Source organism: Cetorhinus maximus, chromosome 5, assembly GCF_964194155.1.
Source record: "Cetorhinus maximus chromosome 5, sCetMax3.hap1.1, whole genome shotgun sequence".
Taxonomy (NCBI): domain Eukaryota; kingdom Metazoa; phylum Chordata; class Chondrichthyes; order Lamniformes; family Cetorhinidae; genus Cetorhinus; species Cetorhinus maximus.
Genome location: NC_135883.1, coordinates 43,076,914 through 43,099,282, shown reverse-complemented (window position 1 = coordinate 43,099,282; position 22,369 = coordinate 43,076,914). Strand labels below are relative to the sequence as shown.

Below are 22,369 nucleotides of genomic sequence, written 5' to 3'. Positions count from 1 at the left end.
TCTTGAATGCTCATATGAATTTGCTACTACAAGGCGTAGTTGAGGGGAATACAATATACAATTTAAGGGGAAACTATACAAGAACATGAGCGAGAAAAGGAAAGAAGGATATGCTGATAGGGTGATTATGTAATAAAGTGAGAGGAGGCTCGTGTGGAGCATAAATGCTGGCATGGATCCGATGGGCCAAGCAGCCTGTTTCTGTGAATGCTGTGAATTCTATGCAATTCTGAGTAATACAAGCATGATACACAATGTTTTTCTACCTTGGTACTTGTGTGCACTGCTGGGTACATACTATGTCTAGCAGGTCCCAAATGTATGTTATGCATATTAAAAGGTTCTATTCATAATTAATAACTGTTATTACTTCCTAACTTCCCTCGTCCTGGGGCTTTGCTTCTTTAAAGTAGAAAATTATTCTTTCAACAGTTCCAGTTTTTATGCGAGTCTTCTGAAGAAGCAAATCATATTAACACGACAGTGAGAGTCAACGATGGGAGAATGTATGTTACTCAAATCAGGTAAGAAGCTCCTCAATTCTATTTACCATAGAAAGCAGAATAGAAAATTACACAAGTTAACTGCTAAGTGGTGCCCTGGGGATCCCTTGCCTTTGGAGCACGGGAACGAGTTCCTTTCTGATTCTTTTCCTTCTGTTGCTCTCTCTGAGGGATGGGGTTCACATCCAGAGCAAAAAATGCCTGCTTGGAAAACTCCCAATGTGGGCCAAAGCCTCAAAGTCACTGTGGAAGGAATTGTGTGTGCTGACCTGCCTTAACATCCCAAGGAATGTACTCTTGATGCAACCCCAAGGGAGATACTTAAACAGGAGAGATGGTTGCATAGTGGTAATGTCACTGGACTAGTAATCCAGAGGCCTGACTAATGCTCTGGGGACATGTGTTCAAAGCCCAGCATGGCATTTATAAATCTGGTGTTAAAAGCTAGTCTCAGTAATGGTGACTATGAAAAATTATCATTGATTGCTGTAAAAACCCATCTGGTTCACTAATGCCCTTTGGGGAAAGAAATCTGCCATTTTAACAAGTTATTGCTCAGGATTGGGGCCCACTCCCCGATTGCTGTGTGCAACTGTGGGTCATGGACAGATACTTTCCCCAGCATGCTGCAATAACTGGGTCACAGAGCAGCCTGGAGCAATGTGCTTTGGTTTGCCTCCTTTTCTTTGAGGAAGCGGTTTGTTGCCTTCCCAAACACAGCTGAAATTGTGAGTCACCATGCTGGGAATCATGATTGCTAATCACCATCCCTACCACTGCATGGTGCAGCATGTCTGAGCTGCATGTCAGCATACGACTGCCGCACAGAAAGGTATGCAACATGTGTGCCTACATACAATCATAGAATTCCACAGTACAGAAGGAGACCATTCAGCCCATCCTGCATTTGCCAGCTTTGTGAAAGTTATACAAATTTGCCTCACTTCCCCTGCTCTTTCCCCATAACCCAGCAACATGTTTTCCCTTTATTTAAGTATTTATCCAGTTCCCTTTGAAAATTACTATTGGACTTCAAGTTTCAATTTGTGCTTAAGAAACAAAACAGACATAGAACATAAATTGTGTTAATCTGATAAGGACCAATTATAAAAATATGAAGTGCCTCAACAGGCTGAATACATTTGTTGACTTTGTAAATCTGTGCTGCATCGCACAATATTACCATTGCTTCCGAGGTCTCGGTAGCTTAAACAGAACAAATGATGATTTAGATTACATGCAACTTGAATATAAGTATATTGACTTGTTGAAAGAACTATCTGCATTAACTTTGGTCATTACTTTTGACATGAATAAATTCCTTGTGTATTCAAATAAAGTCAACACATAAGTTTTGGACACAGTGACCTTTGGTATGTAAAACGTGGTCCCTCGCAGATGTTTACATTTGTAGATTGAGTTTGAAGTTAATTTTATTGATAGGTGTGTTTTATGTATTGACATGTTTCACACATTATGTTGTAACCTTTTATGCAGGCAAGACGTGGTACCTTGCGATGCTGTAGTGACGGTGTTTGGGGTTACCATGGCAAACAGTGCACCCAGCAACACTTGGTCTCGTCTCGTCAATCAACGCACAGGGCCCGTCTTCCTAGGTGGCTTACCAACCAGCTACAGGCCAAATCAGGTATGGCAACAAGTTTTCATGGAGGTGCCATTATTAGTTCTTGTTTCCTTGAATTGTGTTTCTAATTTAGAATCTTGTTGTGCTGAAGGAGTACATTTGGCCCATTGTGCTTTTGTTGCCTTTTAGTGGGCTATTCAATTAGCTCTACTCTTCTCCTCTTTCCCTATAGGCCTGCAATTTTTTTTTCCCTTTTCATGTGTTTATCCAATACTGTTTTGAAAGTTACCAGTATTACGTCCAGTTCTGGTCACCACACTTTGGGCAGGATGTGAGGGTCCTTGATGAGACTTACCAAAATGGTTTCAGGGATGAGGAATTTTAGCTGCAAGGTTAGGTTGGAGAAGCTGAGGCTGTTCACCCTGGAGCAAAATAGTTTGAGGGGTGATCTGATAGAGGTGTACAAGACGATGACAGGTTTAGATAAGTTAGACAAAGAAAACTGTTTTTATGAGCTGATGTTGCAAGGTCTAGGGGTCAAAGGTTTTGGGGCAAGAGATACATAAGAAATGTGAGGAAGAACTTTTGTACACAGCAAGTGGCAATGACCTGGAACTCGCTGCCTACAAGAGGGTTTTTAAAAATTCATTTGTGGGAATCGCTGGCTAGGCTAGCATTTATTGCCCATCCCTAATTGCCCTTGTTCAGAGGGCATTTTTAAGAGTCAGCCACATTGCTGTGGGTTTGGAGTCACATGTAGGCCAGACCAGGTGAGGACAGCAGATTTCCTTCCCTAAAGGGGCATTAGTGAACCAGATGGGTTTTTATGACAATGGTTTCATGTCATCATTAGACTTTTAATTCCAGATATTTATTGAATTCAAATTCCACCATCTGCTGTGGGAGGATTTGAACCTGGGTCCCCAGAGTATTACCCTCAGTCTCTTGATTACCAGTTCAGTGACAATACCACAACACCAGCTCCTCCCCAGAAAGGGTGGTGGAAGTGGAGACGATTAATGATTTCAAAAGAAAACTGCATGAGCACTTGAGGGAAATAAACTTGCAGGGCCACAGGGATGGAGCATGGGAATGGGACTGACTGCATTGCTCTACATTGATCTGGCATGGACTCGACAGGCCAAATGGCTCCCCTCTCCTGTGTCGTAATGAGTCTATGGCTGGATTGAATCTGGTTCCACCTCCCTTTTCAGATTGTGAATTCCGGATCATAACAATTCATTGTATAAAAATAAAACCTCCTCTTTTCTACCCACCACCACAACCTGGTTCTTATCAGACATCCATGTTCTCTTGTTACCTACTCGTGGTAACAGTTTCTCCCCGTCTTCTCCGTCAGAACCTTTCATAACATTGAACTCTTTATTAAATCTTGCCCTAACCTTCACTGCTCCAAGGAGAACAATCCTGGCTTCTCTAGTCTCCTCACATAACTAAAGAACCTCACCCCTTCTCCCATTGCAGTAAATCACCACTGCTCTCTGTCCATCGCCTTGGCATCCTTACTAAACAGTGGTGTCCAGACTTGGGCAGAATACTCAGACTGAGGCCTAAGATTAATAAGTACCAGTGTATTTGATACAGATTAACAAAATCTGAGGCTATGAATTACTTGAGTCGACTGCAAAGTTGGGGATCCTTAGTTGTAAGGTTCCCTAGCTCTATGCACTTGCAGCAAGTAGTTGGCAGTTCCGAATTGTTGTGTGAAAATATGGGGCAGTATTTGGGGTTTTGGGTCAGGACCCTAACATTGGGGTTAAATGGGGGTCATAACCCCGCACTGTGTGGGGATCACTCACCCAGCAATGGCTTTTCCCTGAATTGACCAATTAGTGGTCAGAGGGCGGCCTCACCGTCCAATCAAGGATGATGGGCGGGCTTGCAAATAGGAGGCCTTCCAGCTTGGTAGGAGCTGCAGCTTGCCTGTAAGAGTAAGAGAGGGAGAGGGGACACTTATCTTGTGGTCCCCTCCCGCCAACTTTTGAATTAAAAAATGGCTACAGCTGCTAGGCTACCATCATGTAGGATGAACCCCTCCGCAGAGCGGCCTATGGCCAGCAGCTGAGATCAGGCAGGCGAGGAGGATGTCATAACCCGCCAGGAGAGCTGGCCCCCTCTCCCAGTTTGCTGGCAAGATTATCCATAGACAATCCATAGATTGTCCATTGTCTATATTGATCGTCTGTGGACAGTGTATACACTGACTCTTCCACACAAAAAAAAAGAGCAACAAGCTGATGAGCCGTTACCTGGGGAATGAGCATAGAAATGAAATAAAAGTGTCAGCCATGACTCAGTTGGTAGCATTCTCGCCTCTGAATCAACACAAAAATCTAGGCCGACACTCCAGTGCAGCACTGTTGGAGGTGCTGTCTTTTGGGTAAACTGGGCCCCAACAGCCCTCTAATGTATGTGGCACTATTTTGAGAAGAGCAGGGGTTTTCTCCCTAGCACCCTGGTCAATATTTATCCCTCAACCAATGTCACAAAAATAAGATACCTGGTCATTATCACATTGCTGTATGTGGGAGCTTGCTGTACGCAAATTGCCTGTTGTGTCCCTGTGCTTCAAAAGTGCTTCACTGAATATAAAGTGCTTTCAGACATCCTATGAACGGTGCTAAATCAACAGCAACAACCTATATTTGTATGTCATCTTTAAAACGCTTCACAGGAGCATTAGAAAACAAATATGACACCGAGCCACATAAGATATTAGGCCAGATGACCAAAATCTTGGTCAAAGAGGTAGGTTTTAAGGAGCATCATAAAGGAGGAAAGCGAGGCAGAGAGATTAAGGAAGGAAATTTCAGCGCTTGGGGCATAGACAACTGAAGGCATGGCCACTAATGGTGCAGTGATTATGATTTGGAATGCACAAGAGGCCAGAACTAGAGGAGCTCATTAGGGCTGGAGGAGAATACAAAGATAGGGAGAAGTAAGATCTTCGAGAGATTTGAAAACAAGGATGAGAATGAGGGTTTCAGCACCAGATGAGCTGAGACTGGGGCGAAGTCGAGTGACATTGCAAATGTGAAAAAAGGCAGCCTTACAGATGGTATGGCTATGAGGCTGGAAGCTCATTTCTGGATCAAATGCGACACTAATGGCCAGATTTTCACAACCAAGGTGGATAGCTTGAGTTAGGAAATTCCTCGGTTCGGCAGGCCTGCCTCCATAGAAAGTGCCCTGTCAGACCCAATTTTTCCTGGAGCCGTTGCAGGATGGAGTCGGGTCCGTCGCCCCAGACGTAGATCGGAGACAGCCACAGCGGCAGCCGAATGCCATTTAAAAATGGAGGGTGGGACTCAATTCTTGATCCCTGCCCCCAATTCTCAGTGACGCAGGATAAGGGTACAGGTAGCAAGCCCACACCATGCAACACCTGACCGGGCCGGCTCCATTGCAGGGGTAGGCATCTCCTAGTCTCTGCAATTTTCGTGGAGTTGGGCCAGCTTCTCCATGACTCATGGTTCACAGACCCTTAGAGAAATCATGAACCATAGTCTGGATTCAGGAATCCTTTGAGAGGTAAGTTGCAAAGGTCTCATCTATCCCTGTCCATGCTAATTCAGTGCCAACTCATGCCCCCACCCACCCCCATAGCCCCTTATATCTCCCATGCCAACTCATGCCCCCATCACCCCCAGTGGCCTCCTCATACCCTCCATGCCAACTCATAGAACTTCCATGCGCATTCACCCAATATGTGCTCTGTACAGAACCAATGAAGCACTTAGTAACAATGGCATGCATGGAACTGCTTAAAAACAGCTATTCATAATTTTTTTTAAAAAACTATAGAAGTGTCAATCAACCAGACTTTTAACATATCAATTACAGAAATTATAAGTACTCACCACCTCCTTAGCTTGTGCAAATAAACTTTGAGCCATTGACAAAAGAGATCACAGATAAAATAGATTATTATAACATCGTAACATTATCAATCTTCTCTGCACCTGTATAGCATGGGAGGTGGTGGCATATAGTATTGTCACTGGAATTAGTAATCCGGAGACCCAGGGTAATGCTGTGGGACCCGTGTTTGAATCCCACCATGCAGTTGAATTTGAATTCAATTAAAAAAATATGGAATTAAAAAGTCTAATGACAACCATGAAACCATTGTCGACTGCTGGAAAAACCCATCTGGTTCATTAATTCCCTTTAGGGAAGGAAATCTGCTGTCCTCACCTGGTCTGGCCTACAAGTGACTCCAGATCTGCAGTAATGTGGTTGACTCTTAAATGCCCTCTGAAATGACCAAGCAAGCCATTCAGTTGTGTCAAAACCGCTACAAAATCAATAAAGAGGAATGAAACCGGACCGACAACCTGGCATCGACCTAGGCACAATGGCAAACCCAGCCCTGTCAACCCAGCAAGTCCTCCTTACTAACATCTGGGGGCTTGTGCCAAAATTGGGAGAGCTAACATAGTCATCCTCATGGAATCATACTTTAAAGTTCATGTGACAGACACCACCATCACCATCCCTGGGTATGTCCTGTCAAACGGCAGGACTGACTCAGCAGAGGGGCTGATACAGTAGTATACGGTCGGGAGGGAATTGCGCTGGGAGTCCTCAACATCACCTCTGGACCCCATGAAGTCTCATGGGCAAGGAAATCTCCTGCTGATTACCACGAACCATACCCCCCTCAGTTGATGAATCAGTGCTCTTCCATGTTGAACACCACTTGGAGGAAGCACTGAGTGTTGCAAGGGCGCAGAATGTACTCTGGGTGGGGGACTTAAATATCCATCACCAAGAGTGGTGCGGTAGCACCACCATAGAATGAGCTGGCCGAGTCCTAAAGAACATAGCTGCTAGACTGGGTCTGCAGCAGGTGATGAGGGAACCAACAAGAGGAAAAAACATACTTGACCTCATCCTCACCAACCTACCTGCCGCAGACGCATCTGTCCGTGACAGTATCAGTAGGAGTGATCACCGTAGAGTCCTTGTGGAGACAAAGTCCGTCTTCACTCAGGATATCCTCCATCATGTTGTGTGGCACTACCACCATGCTAAATGGGATAGATTTCAAACAGATCTAGCAACTCAAGACTGGGCATCCATGAGGTGCTGTGGGCCAGCAGCAGCAGCATTGTTCTCGAACACAATCTGTAACCTCATGGCCCGGCATATCCCACACTCTACCATTATCATCAAGCCAGGGGATCAACCCTGGTTCAATGAAGAGTGCAGGAGGGCATGCCAGGAGCAGCACATGGTGAAGCTACAACACAGGACTACTTGCGTGCCAAACAGCATAAGCAGCAAGTGATAGACAGAGCCAAGCGATTCCACAGCCAATGGATCAGATCTAAGCTCTGAATCCTGCCATAACCAGTCGTGAATGGTGGTGGAAAATTCAACAACTCACTGGAGGAGGAGACTCCACAAATACTAACATACGAACAAGGAGCAGGAGTAAGCTATTCAGCCACTCGAGCCTGCTCTGCCATTTAATAAGATCATGGCTGATCTGATAATAGCTTGAAACCTGCACCCACCTACCACAGATAACCTATCACCCCCTTGCTTACCAAAAATCTATCCACCTCTGCCTTAAAAATATTCAGACTCTGCTTCCACCACCTTTTCAGAAAGAGAGTTCCAAAGACTCATGACCCTCTGAGTGAAAAAATTTTACCTCCTCTCTGTCTTGAATGGGCAACCCCTTATTTTCACACAGTGACACCATCCTCAATGATGGAGGAGCCCACAACAAAGCAAGAGATAAGTCTGAAGCATTTGCAACAATCTTCAGCCACAGGTGCCGACTGGATGGTCCATCTCAGCCTCCTCCAGAGGTCCCCAGCATCACAGATGCTAGTTTTCAGCCAATTCGATTCACTCCATGTGATATCAAGAAAGGGCTGAAAGCTCTGGATACTGCAAAGGCTAAGAGCCTTGACAATATTCTGGCAATAGCACTGAAGACTTGTGCTCCAGAACTTGCCACAGCCCTAGCCAAGCTGCTCCACTACAGCTACAACACTAACCAGCTATGTGGAAAATTGCCAGGTATGTCCTGTACACAAAAAACAGGACAAATCCAACCCGGCGAATTACCGCCACATCAGTCTACTCTCAATCATCAGTAAAGTGATGGAAGGGGTCATCAACAGTGCTATCAAGCAGCACTTGCTTAGCGATAACCTGCTCACTGATGCTTAGTTTGGGTTCTGCCAGGGCCACTCAGTTTCTGACCTCATCACAGCCTTAGTTCAAAAATGGACAAAACAGCTGAACTCCAGAGGTGAGATGAGAATGACTGCCCTTGGCATCAAGGCAGCAGGCGACCGAGTGTGGCATCAAGGAGCCCTAGTAAAACTGGAGTGAATGGGAATCACGGAGTCATACCTAGCACAAAGAAAGATGGTTGTAGTTGTTGGAGGTCAATCATCTCAGTTTCAGGACATCACTGCAGGAGTTTCTCAGGGTAGTGTTCTAGGCCCAACCATCCTCAGCTGCTTCATCAATGACCTTCCTTCCATCATAAGGTCAGAAGTGGGGATGTTCGCTGACGATCAAACAATGTTCAGCACCATTCGTGACTCCTCAGATACTAAAGCAGCCCATTCCCTAATGCAGCAAGACCTGGACAATATCCAGGCTTGGGCTGACAAGTGGCAAGTAAAATTGACGCCACACAGGTGCCAGACAATAACCATCTCCAACAAGAGAGAATCTAACCATCACCCCTTGACATTCAAAGGCATTACCATCGCTGAATCCACCAATATCAACATCCTGGGGATTACCATTGACCAGAAACTGAACTGAATTAGCTATATAAACACTATGGCTACAAGAGCAGGTCAGAGGCTACGAATCCTGTGATGAATAACTCATTTGACTCCCCAAAGCCTGTCCACCATCTACAAGTCACAAGCCAGGAGTGCGATGGAATACTCTTCCCTTGCCTGGATGAGTGTAGCTCCAACAACACTCAGGAAGCTTGACACCATTTAGGACAAAGCAACCCGCTTTATTGGCACCCCTTCCACATTCACTCCCTCCACCACCAACGAACAGTGGCGCAGTGTGTACTATCTACAAGGTGCACTGCAGAAGCTCACCAAGGCTCCTTAGGCAGCACCTTCCAAACCCACAGCCACTACCACTTAGAAGGACAAGGGCACCACATTCATGGGAACACCACCACCTGAAAATTCCGCTCCAAGTCATTCACCATCCTGACTTGGAAATATATCGCCATCCCTTCACTGTCACTGGGTCAAAATCCTGGAACTCTCTTCCTAACAGCACTGTGGATGTACCTACACTACATGGGCTGCAGCGATTCAAGAAGGCATCTTACCACCACCTTCTTAAGGGCAACTAAGGATGGGCAATAAATGCTGGCCTAGCCAGTGAAGCCCACATCCCATGAATGAATTTAAAAAACTCACGTAATCCTTTAGTGGGAGACTGGGAGTGGCTCCAGAGTCCTTACGACTCAGTGAAAATCTGACCCTAAGGCTGCAAGCAGACTGGCTTAATCTCAGACTGTTGCCAGGGAGAGGGATGGGATCAGTAGTTAGAGAGCAATGTTTGGAGTGAGGACCAAAAACAATGGCTTCAGCCTTCCCAATATTTAACTAAATATAATTTATAGTCGTTTGGTGGTTCAGAACTTGAGTATTGTTGAAAAGAGAGACATGTCGGTGAAGCTTTTCATCTTGCACTCATCAGGACAGTTAGCAAGAAAACCAATAGTAAAAGCAGCAACAATTTATACTGCATGAGAAGAGAGTGCTTATTGGTTGGCAAGTGGACTCTGATTGGTAGATGCATTGCCATGGAGAATGTACTAGGGAACAGTTAGCTGCTAAGCTTTTGTTCAAATTCAGGCCAGGCAGGCGACTTTTGATTGGTCAAGGCATTGTCCTGCGGAATGAACCAGGGAATGGCTGTCCCCCAAGCTAAAATAGGCACAATGCGTGGACATGTTCCTTCTGTCTGCAAGGACAGGGCCCTGTGTATGAATATATGTAGCTTCTGGCATACGCAAATCCCACCTCCTCCCCCCATCACCCGAGCAAAGATAAAAGCAAAATATTGCGGATGCTGGAAATCTGAAATAAAAACGGAAAATGCTGGAAAAACTCAGCACGTCTGACAGCATCTGTGGAGAGCGAAACAGAGTTAACGTTTCGAGTCCATATGACATTTCGAGTCTGTATAACAAGTCATACGGACTCAAAACGTTAACTCTGTTTTTTTCTCTCCACAGATGCTGTCAGACCTGCTGAGTTTTTCCAGCATTTTCTGTTTTTATTACCCCAAGCAAAGGTTTGGTCTGACAGGACACTTTCTACTGAGGCGGGTCTGCCAACTTGAGGAATTTTTCAACTCGAGCTATCCACCTTGGTAGCAAAAATCCAGCTCCCCGTGTCACATTTGAATATAATTTAATATAAATGCACATCTTTCTTTTGAAGTTGAACTGAAATTATACCTCTTTACCTTCATTATTTTAACTGTACTTGAACTCAAGGCTCATTTCTACATGATTATCGGCATTTTTCTTTAAAATGGAGAAGCCTAAGTTAAGGAGCAGAGTCCTTTGAATGAGTTAAATCATTAAGCAAAGAGTAAGGTGTTGGGAGGCTTGTGTTTAGAAGACCACAGAGTGTAGAAGGAATGAGAGATTCAGGAGACATGTTCTTAGGGGAGTATATAATTAATATAATGGAAAATTGTGTGCAACTGATGGTCCTCATTCTGTTACCATAGTGATATTAGAGGTTTTCTAGTTTGCCTTCTGAAAGACTGTGATAGGGCTTTGCCACCTCACATCAGTGAATAAAATTGAGAGGATAGTTTTGTATGTAAAAGATTCTGTGACACAATTTCAAAGAAAGGTAGGGGAGTTCTCCCCAGTGTTCAGGCCAACAATTATGCTTCAACCATCATCACTAAAACAGATTCCCTGGCCATTATCTCATTGTTGTTTGTGCGATCTTGCTGTGTGCAAATTGCCAGTCGCATTCCCTACGTTACAACAGTGACTACGCTTCACTGGCTATAAAACACTTTGGAATGTTCTGAGGACATGAATGGCACTGTATAAATGCAAGAAACTCTGAATTGCTGCCTGCTGACCCCTCTAAAACCTATGCTTGGATGCTTTGACTGCAGCTTGAAACATAGGAACAGGAGTAGACCATTCAGCTTCTCAAAGCTTTACAACCATTTAATTAGATCAGGGCAGATCAGATCACCACCTCGTATCTGTAACCCTTAATACCCTTGTTGAACAAAAATCTATCAATCTGTAATTTGAAATTTTCTAAACACCCAGCCTCAACAGATTTTGTGGGGAGTGACTTCCAGACATCCACTACTGGGACATCACCCCTGGAACAGCTTTGTTCTAATTTTAAGGTTATGCCCCCTTGCTCTGGACTCTCCCACCCAAGGAAATTGTTTCTCTCCATCTATCCCATTGATTCCTTTAACCATCTTAACTACCTCGAATTGGTTACCCTTAAATCTTCTATAGCCAAGGGAACACAAGTTGATACAACCTGCCCTCATAACTTAACCTTTTGCCACTGTGTCCTTCTGGTGAACCTACCTTTTGGTGCCCTCCAAGGTCAGCATCTCCTTCCAGAGGCGTGATGCCCAGATTGCATGCAGTACCATAAATGGGGTCAACCAGAGCTTAGTACAGCTGTCCAGATGTAACCAAACTTCCACCTCTGTGTGTTCCAGGTACCGCCCCATGTCACTCTCATGAAAATTGTGCCATGCTCACTTTTAGCATGAACCTGGAGCTGAAGAACGCTTCATGACCCCCTCACCAGAGACCACGACAAAACTTCCACATGCAGTAATTATTAGTGCTAGGATCACCGTGGAGACCGACAACTTAAAATGCTTTCCCGACCAAAATACTTTGTAATAAAGTTATCCAAATTTCTCTGGGCCATTGTAACTTTGTAGCAATTTTCTCAAGCAAGACAAAATACATTTCAACTCTTTCCTCACTGAACTTAGGCACGAGGTGAATATTCCTTGCCAAACCAAAACTAGGGGAAGAATATTGCCGTCAGCATGTGGGCGGGCGGGCCCGACACGCTAAGTAACAAGCGATGACATCAGACGTGCGTCCCAACATCATCATGTGTCATTTAGATATTTTGTTCGGCGGGCGCACGCCAAATAGTCAAAGGCCTATTAAGGCCATTAAAAAAAAAACAATTAAAGTTGTTAGCAACGCTGCCCATCCAACTTTAAGGTTGGCGGGCAGGCGAAGAGCCCAAGCAGCCTTCGTGTTTTTCAGGAAACCTCATCCACGGGCGGGATGAGGTTTCCTGAAGGTTTTATAAAATAATTAATTAAATTTTGCACAATTCACAAACATGTCCCGGCTCATGTGACATTGTCACATGATGGGACATGTTTAAATTATTTCTTTCCTCCTTTAATAAAAAGTTTCACTATCAACTTAATCTCCCTGAGGCAGCTCTGTGCATGACGCTGGGCGGGCCTTAATTGGCCCACCCACATAAAATGGTGGCGCACAGCCGATCACGGGCGGTGATCGGCTCTGCGCCCGCTCCCGCCCAGCCTGCCCAGCATAGGTAAGATTCATCCCTAGGAGTTAAATCTGAATCGTTGTAAAATTTCCTGGCCAACTTAGGTTTCTCCATTGAAAAAAAATGCTGATGATTATGCAAAAATGATTCTTGCATTCAAGAATCACTAAAATAAAGTGGAGATAAAGAGTTACAATTTAGTTCAACTTCAATAGAAAGAATAGCATTTATATTAAATTTTATTCAGTTAAATACTGGGAAGGCTGAAGCCATTGTTTTTGGTCCCCACTCCAAACACCATTCTCTAAATACTGCTTCCTTCACATGATTAAAGCCTTTCTCTGTTCAATTCAAATTTTCTGGCTTCCACCTCTCTTTGCAATTGAAGGCTTTCTCTTTCTTTTACTCTTTGAAATGCAAGTTCATATTTTCACATTTGCCTTTCTTTTTCCTTTTCCTCTTTTTTGAGTTCAAGTTTTTTTCATTTTTCAGTCTCTTCCCAATTTGAGTTGCTTCATTTATAACCATATTCTGGCTAAATTTAACCTGTGTTTTGTCAGGATTATTTTTTTCCTTCCTCAAGGTTCAGATGTTGAGTCAATACCTCAATAATGTCTGCCCCCTTAACACCTACCTTAAAATCTAATATCTAATTTCTCTACGATTGCCTTCAAATTTACCTTTGTTAATTGTTGCAAGGCTCTCACAGACAGTTCCTCTCTTTCAAAGAATGCTTCCACGATAGACTAAACCATTTTAACTTTCCAATAAATACAGCAAAAGTCACTGTGAAATCTTGTTCGTTTAAACATTAGCAAATTCCAGTGTACTCACCTCAGCTTGTGGATTTGAACTCCCACAAGAGCCCCCAATTTGTTACAATCCCCCGTAGAGACTGATAACTTTTAAAATGAAATTTAAATGAATTGCATGACAAGATTTCAAGTTTTAGGGCTTTTACTGTAACACACAAACTCAAAGAACATTGACTAAATACTATTTCATTGGACAACATCTACCCTTAACTTCAGAAAAGATCACCTATTTAACATTTAATATGACTGAAAATCTTTCTCTATGATTATTCTTTACTCTGATCCTTAAGTAGGCACTTCATTCTCCAGGAGCCAATCCAATGTGATTTTTAACTAATTTTTCCATTTCTAGTCATTTAACTTCTATCCCTTGAACTTTCACATTGTGGGTTACCCTGGAGATCCCTTCCTCTAGCCAAAGCTAGGTGAATCTTCCAACTTCATTTAAACCCTCGTCTCTTCAATCTGAGCATGAGCTCCCACCTGCATTATTGTACCGTATTGTACTGTGTTGAACCGTAGAGATTTTCTACCTCCATCTCTTGGTTCTCCCCTCCTCTCCCTTGGATTCTTGCAGACTGAACCTGTCTGTGATGTTCCGTGATACCTTTAGGAAAACCTGTAACCCGATCCTGCAATCGCTTCCAATGGACCCTTCCCCTCTCAAAGCCTATCTCCAGGGCAATGTGAATCACTTGGGCCTTGTATCCAGGTAGAAATGCTAATTAGTGATCCTTTAGACTCCCAACTTCATTCTATCTTGAAAGTAAATAGACCATTTAAAGTGTAACCATTTACAAAACCTAAAATTCCCAACACCTTCCCAGGACTTTGACTCGCAGTCTATCCAGCATCAGCGCAGATGCTTTGTTCATTGTCTACAGGCGTGAACACCATGTACCTTCTTTCCAGTAAAACAACATGGGTCTGCCCCATTCCCCTTCCTCTTAATCTCTAACATCCAAACTACTCAGACTTGCTGTCAGCAGAGTTCAGAGCAGGTCACATGAGGCCCTTCATTCCTCCATTTTTCCCTAATTAAAGGCACAGTCCTGAAACATAACAATCTTATAAAATCCCACATTTGTAACACTTGTTTCCTCTTCACATTATTACTATATTCATTCATCTATTTCTCAAGGGTTAGAAACCCAGAGAGCAATACAGAATATTAGGTAAATTGTTTGTAAGTTCCAGCTACTGATGCTATTCAAAAGTTGAGACAAGACTGGAAAATTGTTAGAGAACTGAACTCATTGCTAGCAACGCTAACTGCTCATTATTAGTTCTTCTCTTCTGTAGCAAAGAAATCCACAAGTTTTATAAGCCAATGATGGACAGTAAGTGGCTTTTGACATTTGGAAAATGACGTTTTAGCTGTACATTAAAAACTACAAAAGCACCTTGAAGTGTTCCCTTTACCTTTTATTTTGTCTAAAATTTACAGTATTAGGTATTTTCACGTTGCAATTTAGGCTAATTCTGAACTAAAAGCTTTTCTTGGCAAGAAACTGTAACCTCCCCCCCAACCCCACCCTCCCCAATCAACACCCACACAAACGTCCAGACATTTCAGAGGAATTGTACTGAGTCACACTCATCAGCCAATGTGTAATGTGCTCATGTTTATTACAAAGTAATGAAGAAAGTCCTATGTGGAATTAGTCATGTCTGCATTATGAGACGTTAACATTGGAAGAAATGGTTTGAAGATGTGCAGGGATTGAATTGGTTGAAAGGCTGTTAGGCACAGCTGCTAAATGTCAGATCAAATGATGAATTTTTAATAAAGTTGAAAGCTGACGCTTAGGATGCTGCAGTGGAAATAAAAAATATTACCATTTATCAGGTCATCTCGATAAATAAAAAAAACCCATTAGCACTGATTTAGATGCATTGGAAAGCAATTAGCTCTTGAGAAAAATGTCCCCATTAAAGTGATGCCCTTATTATCCATATCCCTACTAACTAATGTCAACCATAATGCATCTGCATTGGATAATTAAAGTTTAAAACTAATGGGGAGAACCTCAGAGCAACTTAACAAGTGAGTCTATTCCAGTGTTCTCCTGGCTGGCCCCCCATCTTGTACCCTTCATAAACCTGAGCTCATTGAAAACTCCGCTGCCCCAAACCTAACCATGGGCAGGATTTTACATCCCACAGGCAGGCACGCGCCCGACCCGATCGGTCATAAAATAGTGCGCAATGACATCGGGCGAGTGTCCAACATTATCGTGCACTCGCGCGGTGTTTCGGTCAATGGGCATGCACGAGAGTGGGCAACGCGCCCGCTTACATTTAAGAGGCCTATTGAGGCCCTTAATAAATTAATTTAAACCTATTTTTCACCGCCCATCCAACCTTACGGTTGGCGGGTGGGCGAATCAGCTAGGCGGCCTTTTGATTTTTTAAGCAAACCTCACCCACGGGCGGTATGAGGTTTCCATAATTAAATAAAAAATAAATATAACATTTTGGACAGAACTGTTATACTGTTTCTGTTATTGTGAGTGAGTCCCATGTCAGGACATTTATTTCTGATTTTAAAAATCTTTATTTTGATTTTAAAATTGTTCAGCTTCCTGAGGCAGCTCCCCTGCCTTCAGGGAGATTTCATTGCGCGCTCCCCCACGCATGCGCAGACTTTTGCGCTCGCACTCCTCCCGTTCCCCACCCCGGCAGCGCTGAACTTCTCAGCGCGTCTTTCACACTGGCTGACCGTTAATTGGCCAGCCAGCGTGAAATCACAGCCGGGGGGCTGATCGCGGGCAGCAAACTGTTTCCCGGCTGCTCCCAGGCCTACCCGCCGCGCCCGCCTGATGACCCGAAAATCCTGCCCCTTGCCATGTTCACCCATCGCCCCAGTGCTTGCTGATCAAAATGGCTCATCGGCCATCAACACTTCCATTTTAAAATTCTCATCCTTGTTTTTAAATCCCTCCATGGCCCTCCCTTCCCTATTTCTGTAATCACTTCCAGCCTTACAGATCTGAGATCTTTGCACTCTTCCAGTTCTAGCCTCTTGCTTGTCCCTGATTTACTTCACTCACTATTGGCAGCTGTGCCTTCAGCTTTCTAGGTTCGAAGCTCTGGAATTCTCTCCCTAAACCTCCCAGTCTGTCTCTTGTCCTTTAAGATACTCCTTAAATGAAACCTCTTTGATAAAGCTTTTGGTCACCTGTCGTAATATTTCCTCACATGGCTCAGTGTAAAAATGTTGATTGACAGCCCTCCTGCGAAGTATTGTGTGTTTTATTATGTTAAAGGCACTATATAAATGCAGGTTATATGCAGGCTTGGGCCGGTAAGTGGCAAGTAACATTAACGCCACACTGGTGCCAGGCATTGACCATCTCCAGCAAGAGAAAACCTAATGATTGACCCTTGACATTCAATGGCATTACCATCACTGAATCTCCCGCCATCTTCATCCTAGGAGTTACCATTGACCAGAAACTGAACTGGACTAGCCATATAAATATTGTGGCTACAAGAGCAGGTCAGAGGCCAGGAATCCTGCAACAAGTAACTCACCTCCTGACTCCCCAAAGCCTGTCCACCATCTACAAGACACAAATGTAGAGTGTGCTGGAATACTCCCCACTTGCCTGGATCAGTGAAGCTCCAGCAATACTCGAGAGACTTGACACCATCTAGGACAAAGCAATCCACTTGATCAGCACCCCATCCACCACCTTAAACATTCACTCCCTCCACCATCGACACACAGTGACAACAGTATGTACTATCTACAAGTTGCACTGCAGCAACTCATCAAGACTCCTTAGATAGTTCCTTCCAAACCTGCAACCTCTACCATCTAGAAGGACAAAGGCAGCAGATGCATGGGAACACCACCACCTGGAAGTTCCCTCCAAGTCACACACCATCCTAACTTGGAAATATATCATCGTTCCTTCATTGTCACTGGGTCAAAATCCTGGAACTCCCTTCCTAACAACACAGTGGGTGTACCGACACCACATGGACTGCAGCGGTTCATGAAGGCAGCTCACCACCACCTTCTCAAGGGCAAATAGGGATGGTCAATAAATGTTGGCCTTGCCAGCGACATCCACATCATGTGAAAGAATTTAAAAAATCCAAAGGTAGGATTAACTGAATGAAAGAATAACATTGCAACTATTATGGTAATAAATTCTCATCATTATTATTAATAATTTATTATTACACCTAGTATTTTATACACAACTCTAACCTAACAGCAATATAACTTCAGTTTGCATCAAAAATTTTGATGAATTTTGTTTGTGGATTGAAGAAACCCAGGGTCTCCCGCTTTTACTGATGAACCATTTTGGCGCAGAGCCGTATCTTCCTCCATTTTCAATGTTCTCTGCCTAGCATAACATTTCTGATCTGTGTGAGGATCTGAGCAGTAACCATTGTGCATAAGGATTACTTTATATATAACATTTCTAACACAACCATTTCTTATAACAGGAAGTCATGCATCAGCATTTCCTTCCACAATTCCACCCCCTTCCTTCAAATTGATAAATTTTATTTTCACAGGTAAGAATGAAAAATATAACTTTGAGATTTAAAAGTACTGCCCTTTGAACTAAGAATATCCATTTTAGAAAGGTATTCCATTTTCAGCCTTGAAATCCGTCGCCTTGATGAACAGGTCTATTTCTTTTCAAATAGACTTAGTTATCTTTTGAGTCAAAGCCATTCTGCAGATGGCGCAGTGAGGCTTTACATGCAATGTGCTATGTTATTAAGTGATGTAACCTCAATGTGTGCTTATAACTGCTTCTCACTGAGCAATTCTGAGGAGCAACAGGGTGTTTCTATGCAGAGAGGAGAGGAATATCAGACTACGCGATGTTTCCCACACCCGTTAATGGCCACATCCGAACACCAGCATGATTCAGGTAGACTAAGGCACAAGAAGAGGACAAGAGGGAGTAGGTTTAAAGTTGAAGGACAACAAGAATGACTGAAAAGAGATTATGATTTTTCATTACTGCTGTGCTGACCCTACAGCCCACAATTTGAGAGAAACACAACCTCGTTAAGACCCCAGTTTGAAATCGGGATAAAGTTTCTGTTTTGAACACAGTCAGGATGTTGCAACCAAAATGAATGTGAAATCGCGGAGGTTAGGGTACATTTCACATTTCCATCACAATTTAAATGCATAATGACAAATTAGGGGAGATGGTGGTATAGTGGTAACGACACTAGTAATCCAGAGGCCTGGACTAATGCCCTGGGGACATGGGTTCAAGTCCCACCATGGCAGCTGGTGGAATTTAATTTCAATTAATAAAATCTGGAATATGGACCAGAAACCTCCCTCCATCGGGGGGTAGTGCAGGGGCAGGCGCGAACCCGATCGGGTCGGCGTTGCCATTTTACATGGGCATGCCAATTAAGGCCCGCCCATCATGATGCATGCCCGGGAGTGGTTCCCTGCGCTCTTTCATGGAGGTGCCTCAGTGAGATTTGTTTCAGTGTTAAACTTTTAAATAAAGGATTTTTAAACTTTTGAAACATGTCCCCTCATGTGACAGTGTCACTTGAGCTGGGACATGTTAATGAAATTTTGGAAAAAATTTTACTGATTTTTTTAAACACTTACCCACCCGTGGATGAGGTTCCATGAAAAATGCGAAGGCCGCCTGGGCTCTTCGCCTGCCCGCCAACCTTAAGGTTGGACGGGCAGCTCCTTTAATTGTTTTAATTAGTTTTTAACAGGCCTTAATAGGCCTTTGACAGTTCGGCAGGTGCGCAGCCGACTCAGCTGTGCGCCCCCGAACTGAAAACCTAAATGACGCGCGGTGATGTCAGGACGCACGCCCGACGTCACCGCACATCATTTGACGCGTCGGCGAGCGGGCTCTGCCCCCGCTCGCCAACAGGAAAATACTGCCATAAAGTTGGTCTGAGTAATGGTGGCCATAAAACTATCATTGTCATAAAAATCCATCTGGTTCACTAATGACCTTTAGGGAAGGAAATCTGCCGTCCTTACCTGGTCTGGCCTACACATGTCACCAGACCCACAGTAATGTGGTTGACTCTTAAATGCCCTCTGAATGGCAATTAGGGATGGGCAACAAATACTGGCATTGCCAGTGACTCCCACGTTCCATGAAAAAAAATACTTCTGAAAAAACCGCAAAATCTTCCAAGAACCAGCAAAATTGGGCAGTGCAGCAGAACACAATTTTTTAATTGTTACATGAAAATTTATTCCTTGATGCATTTAAGAGTGGTGGACTGGTTCAGTTTCATTAACACAGCTGAAAATGTGTTTAACAGCAAAAATAATCATTTTTATAATAGGTGTCCTAACTTAAAACCATCGGAAATGACATTATACTGAACCATTTCATAGTTTCATTGGCGTACACTGATCAGTTTCTTTGTAAAATAAATATTTTTGATATAAAAAATCTTTAAAAGTTTACCTGAAAATGTTAGTGAACATGGGAGAATGAGCACAATTTGAAGAACTTTCCTAGCCCAGCACATTCAGTGGAGCCTCGCCATTTTGAATGGAGAGAATGAACCTGTTTTGTGGGTGGGGCCTGACTCGGAAGAATTGAACCTCGAACCAGTGTAAAGAACAGGTGTAAGGGATTCTGGCCTCAACTCATGTCTTTTACGTTGGTTCAGCCAATTCTGCCCAGACTGCATGGATACAACTAGCAGAAAAATGACAGTTGCTAGTCTACCATAAGCCTGGAGACACAGGATTGGAAGGTAAAATGAAGCTTCCCTGATCTGCAATATAGGCAATGCATTTGACCTAAATTTTCTGTCAATGGCTTTGCAAAAACTTGCCAAGCGCTGTTCGTATAATCAATAGCTGTGCCCTTGTCTGGTAATGGATCACAGAGAATTCAGAAATTCATGGAATTTGCAAGAATATTCTATGTAATTGAGCAGCAAACATTGAACAGCTTATTTTGAAGTGTTAATTAATCTTTGTTTTGCAGGTTGCTGAGCCATTCAACAACTTCACTGGCTGCCTAGAAGTAATGGAAATCAATGGATTGGGCCCCTTAGTCCTTTCGAATGCTATTAGCAGAAATAACATTGACCACTGCAGGTAGAAGAAGATGACTTTGTGTTTTTGAAGCTGCAATGCATAATGTTAAGATCCCTCAGGAAACCAAATTTATCAAATGACTCACCTAAAGAAAAAAAATCACAACAAGATTTTACTTTTTGTAACTCTTACTTCAACATGAATCAGAACCAATGCAAATTAAACATGAATAAACAGACAAATGATACTTCATATAAAAAGGTAAATTTCACTTTAAATAGTTGATAGAAAAAAGTTACATCTTACGCAACCACAACCCCCCGCATCACTCCTCACACATATGCCGTTCCGAAGTTCTCTCACTCCCCCTCCATTACGTAGGATCTCTCACTTTCCCACTCAATCGATTTGGCCCTCAATTCGCCTTCACTGGAAGTGGTATTCCATCCAAAGACCCTGGATATGGTTAACACGATCCCTCTCTCACTTGGGTCACATCAGTCCTGATGGTGTAGCTTTCCAGAATTCATTTTCAATCGACCAAACAATAACACCCCAGTTTATGATCTGGTCATCTGATACAAACTCTGAGCTCTTTTGCATGCCTGAGCGATTTGCACTGTTTTCAGGATTCAGTCCCTGTTAGCTCACTTGTATATATCCACCACACCCCCCACCACCCTGCGCCCTGCAAGAGCTTCTGGAATTCTAGGAATTCTATTTTTCTTCTTACCAAAAAGAAAACTGACCTCTTTGTAGAGAGCTTTGCTGGCTTTTCCACAGAGTTTCTGTGTTCCTCGTTCTGCCTTTATCTGCTTTCTTTTTGGCTGGAATTGTCCATTCTGGGGTATAGGTTTGGTGGTGGGCAGAGAGATGGGAGTGATCTCCATTGAGGGGGTGGGGTGCGGGATGGCTGACCATGCATGATCTTGTGCTGTCCAGATCATTACATGTGCATTCACGAGGAGCTCACGGATTCTCACAGCGGGGGCAAAGGGGAAGTCACCGCAGTTCCCTCATGGGGTCAAATATCCTGGTGCCATATTTAAAGGGCACCCGGACAGCCTGCACTATCCCTCCCGCCTTTGCCCAGCCACTGCTCCACCCTTCCCCACTAACCCTTCCTTCCTCTCTTGGTCATCCACCACGTAACCTGCACTGCCGCCACCTGGTCTCAAGCATAGGTGGGCACTTACCGATGCTCCCCAAGGAGAACAAGGCAGCGGCAACTCACCGCTAATCATGGAAGAAGCCTACCTCAGCAGGTGCACACCCGTTATGTGCAGTCGTTAATATGAACATTCTAATTTCTCACTGGCAGGGAAGTTAATTTGGATGGAGAACTTAATTCCAGTGAGCCGGCCTTTAAATGAGCAAGCATGACATGCCAATGCATGCAAAAGGGCTTCCTGACATTGTTTGTTGGGAAGCTCAACCTGCCTTTAACCCACATTTAAAGTCCCGAGAACATAATTCCTAAAGTTCATCCCACCATTGGAAACCTGATTTTTGACCTTACACCAAATTAAGATCCCCCACCCAACATGCTTCCCGCTGCTAGTTAGCCCGGAAGATTCCACCATTTGTTTTTGCATCTGTGTACTGGTCGCCTTCCTGCTCCAGCTTCCTCATCATGCAGCTCTCCTTTACGTCTGGCCGCGCGGCTTCCATCCTGTTAGTACTGCTTCCAGGTCAAGGGTCACCAGATCACATGGACTAGTTTCTCTTAGTTCCCAAAATTTATGTGATCCCTTTATAGCTGAAACAAACCCCCTAAAAACCCTTTATCGAAAAAAAAAATTTTAAATTACAGATTCATCTAAAACATTTAAAATTATAAATTTTCCTTACTT

At 43.6% G+C, this 22,369-nt stretch overlaps 1 protein-coding gene across 1 annotated transcript; it reads left to right on the top strand.

Moving 5' to 3' along the window:
• Window positions 1–479: 479 nt before the first annotated feature.
• Window positions 480–20,580, top strand: LOC144681098 (protein eyes shut homolog). Its single transcript, XM_078542830.1, has 3 exons — window positions 480–524; window positions 2,001–2,151; window positions 20,464–20,580. Exons 1-3 carry the CDS (start codon window positions 505–507, stop codon window positions 20,578–20,580), a joined length of 288 nt encoding a protein of 95 aa, XP_078398956.1. The 5' UTR covers window positions 480–504.
• The last annotated feature ends 1,789 nt before the right edge of the window (window positions 20,581–22,369 follow it).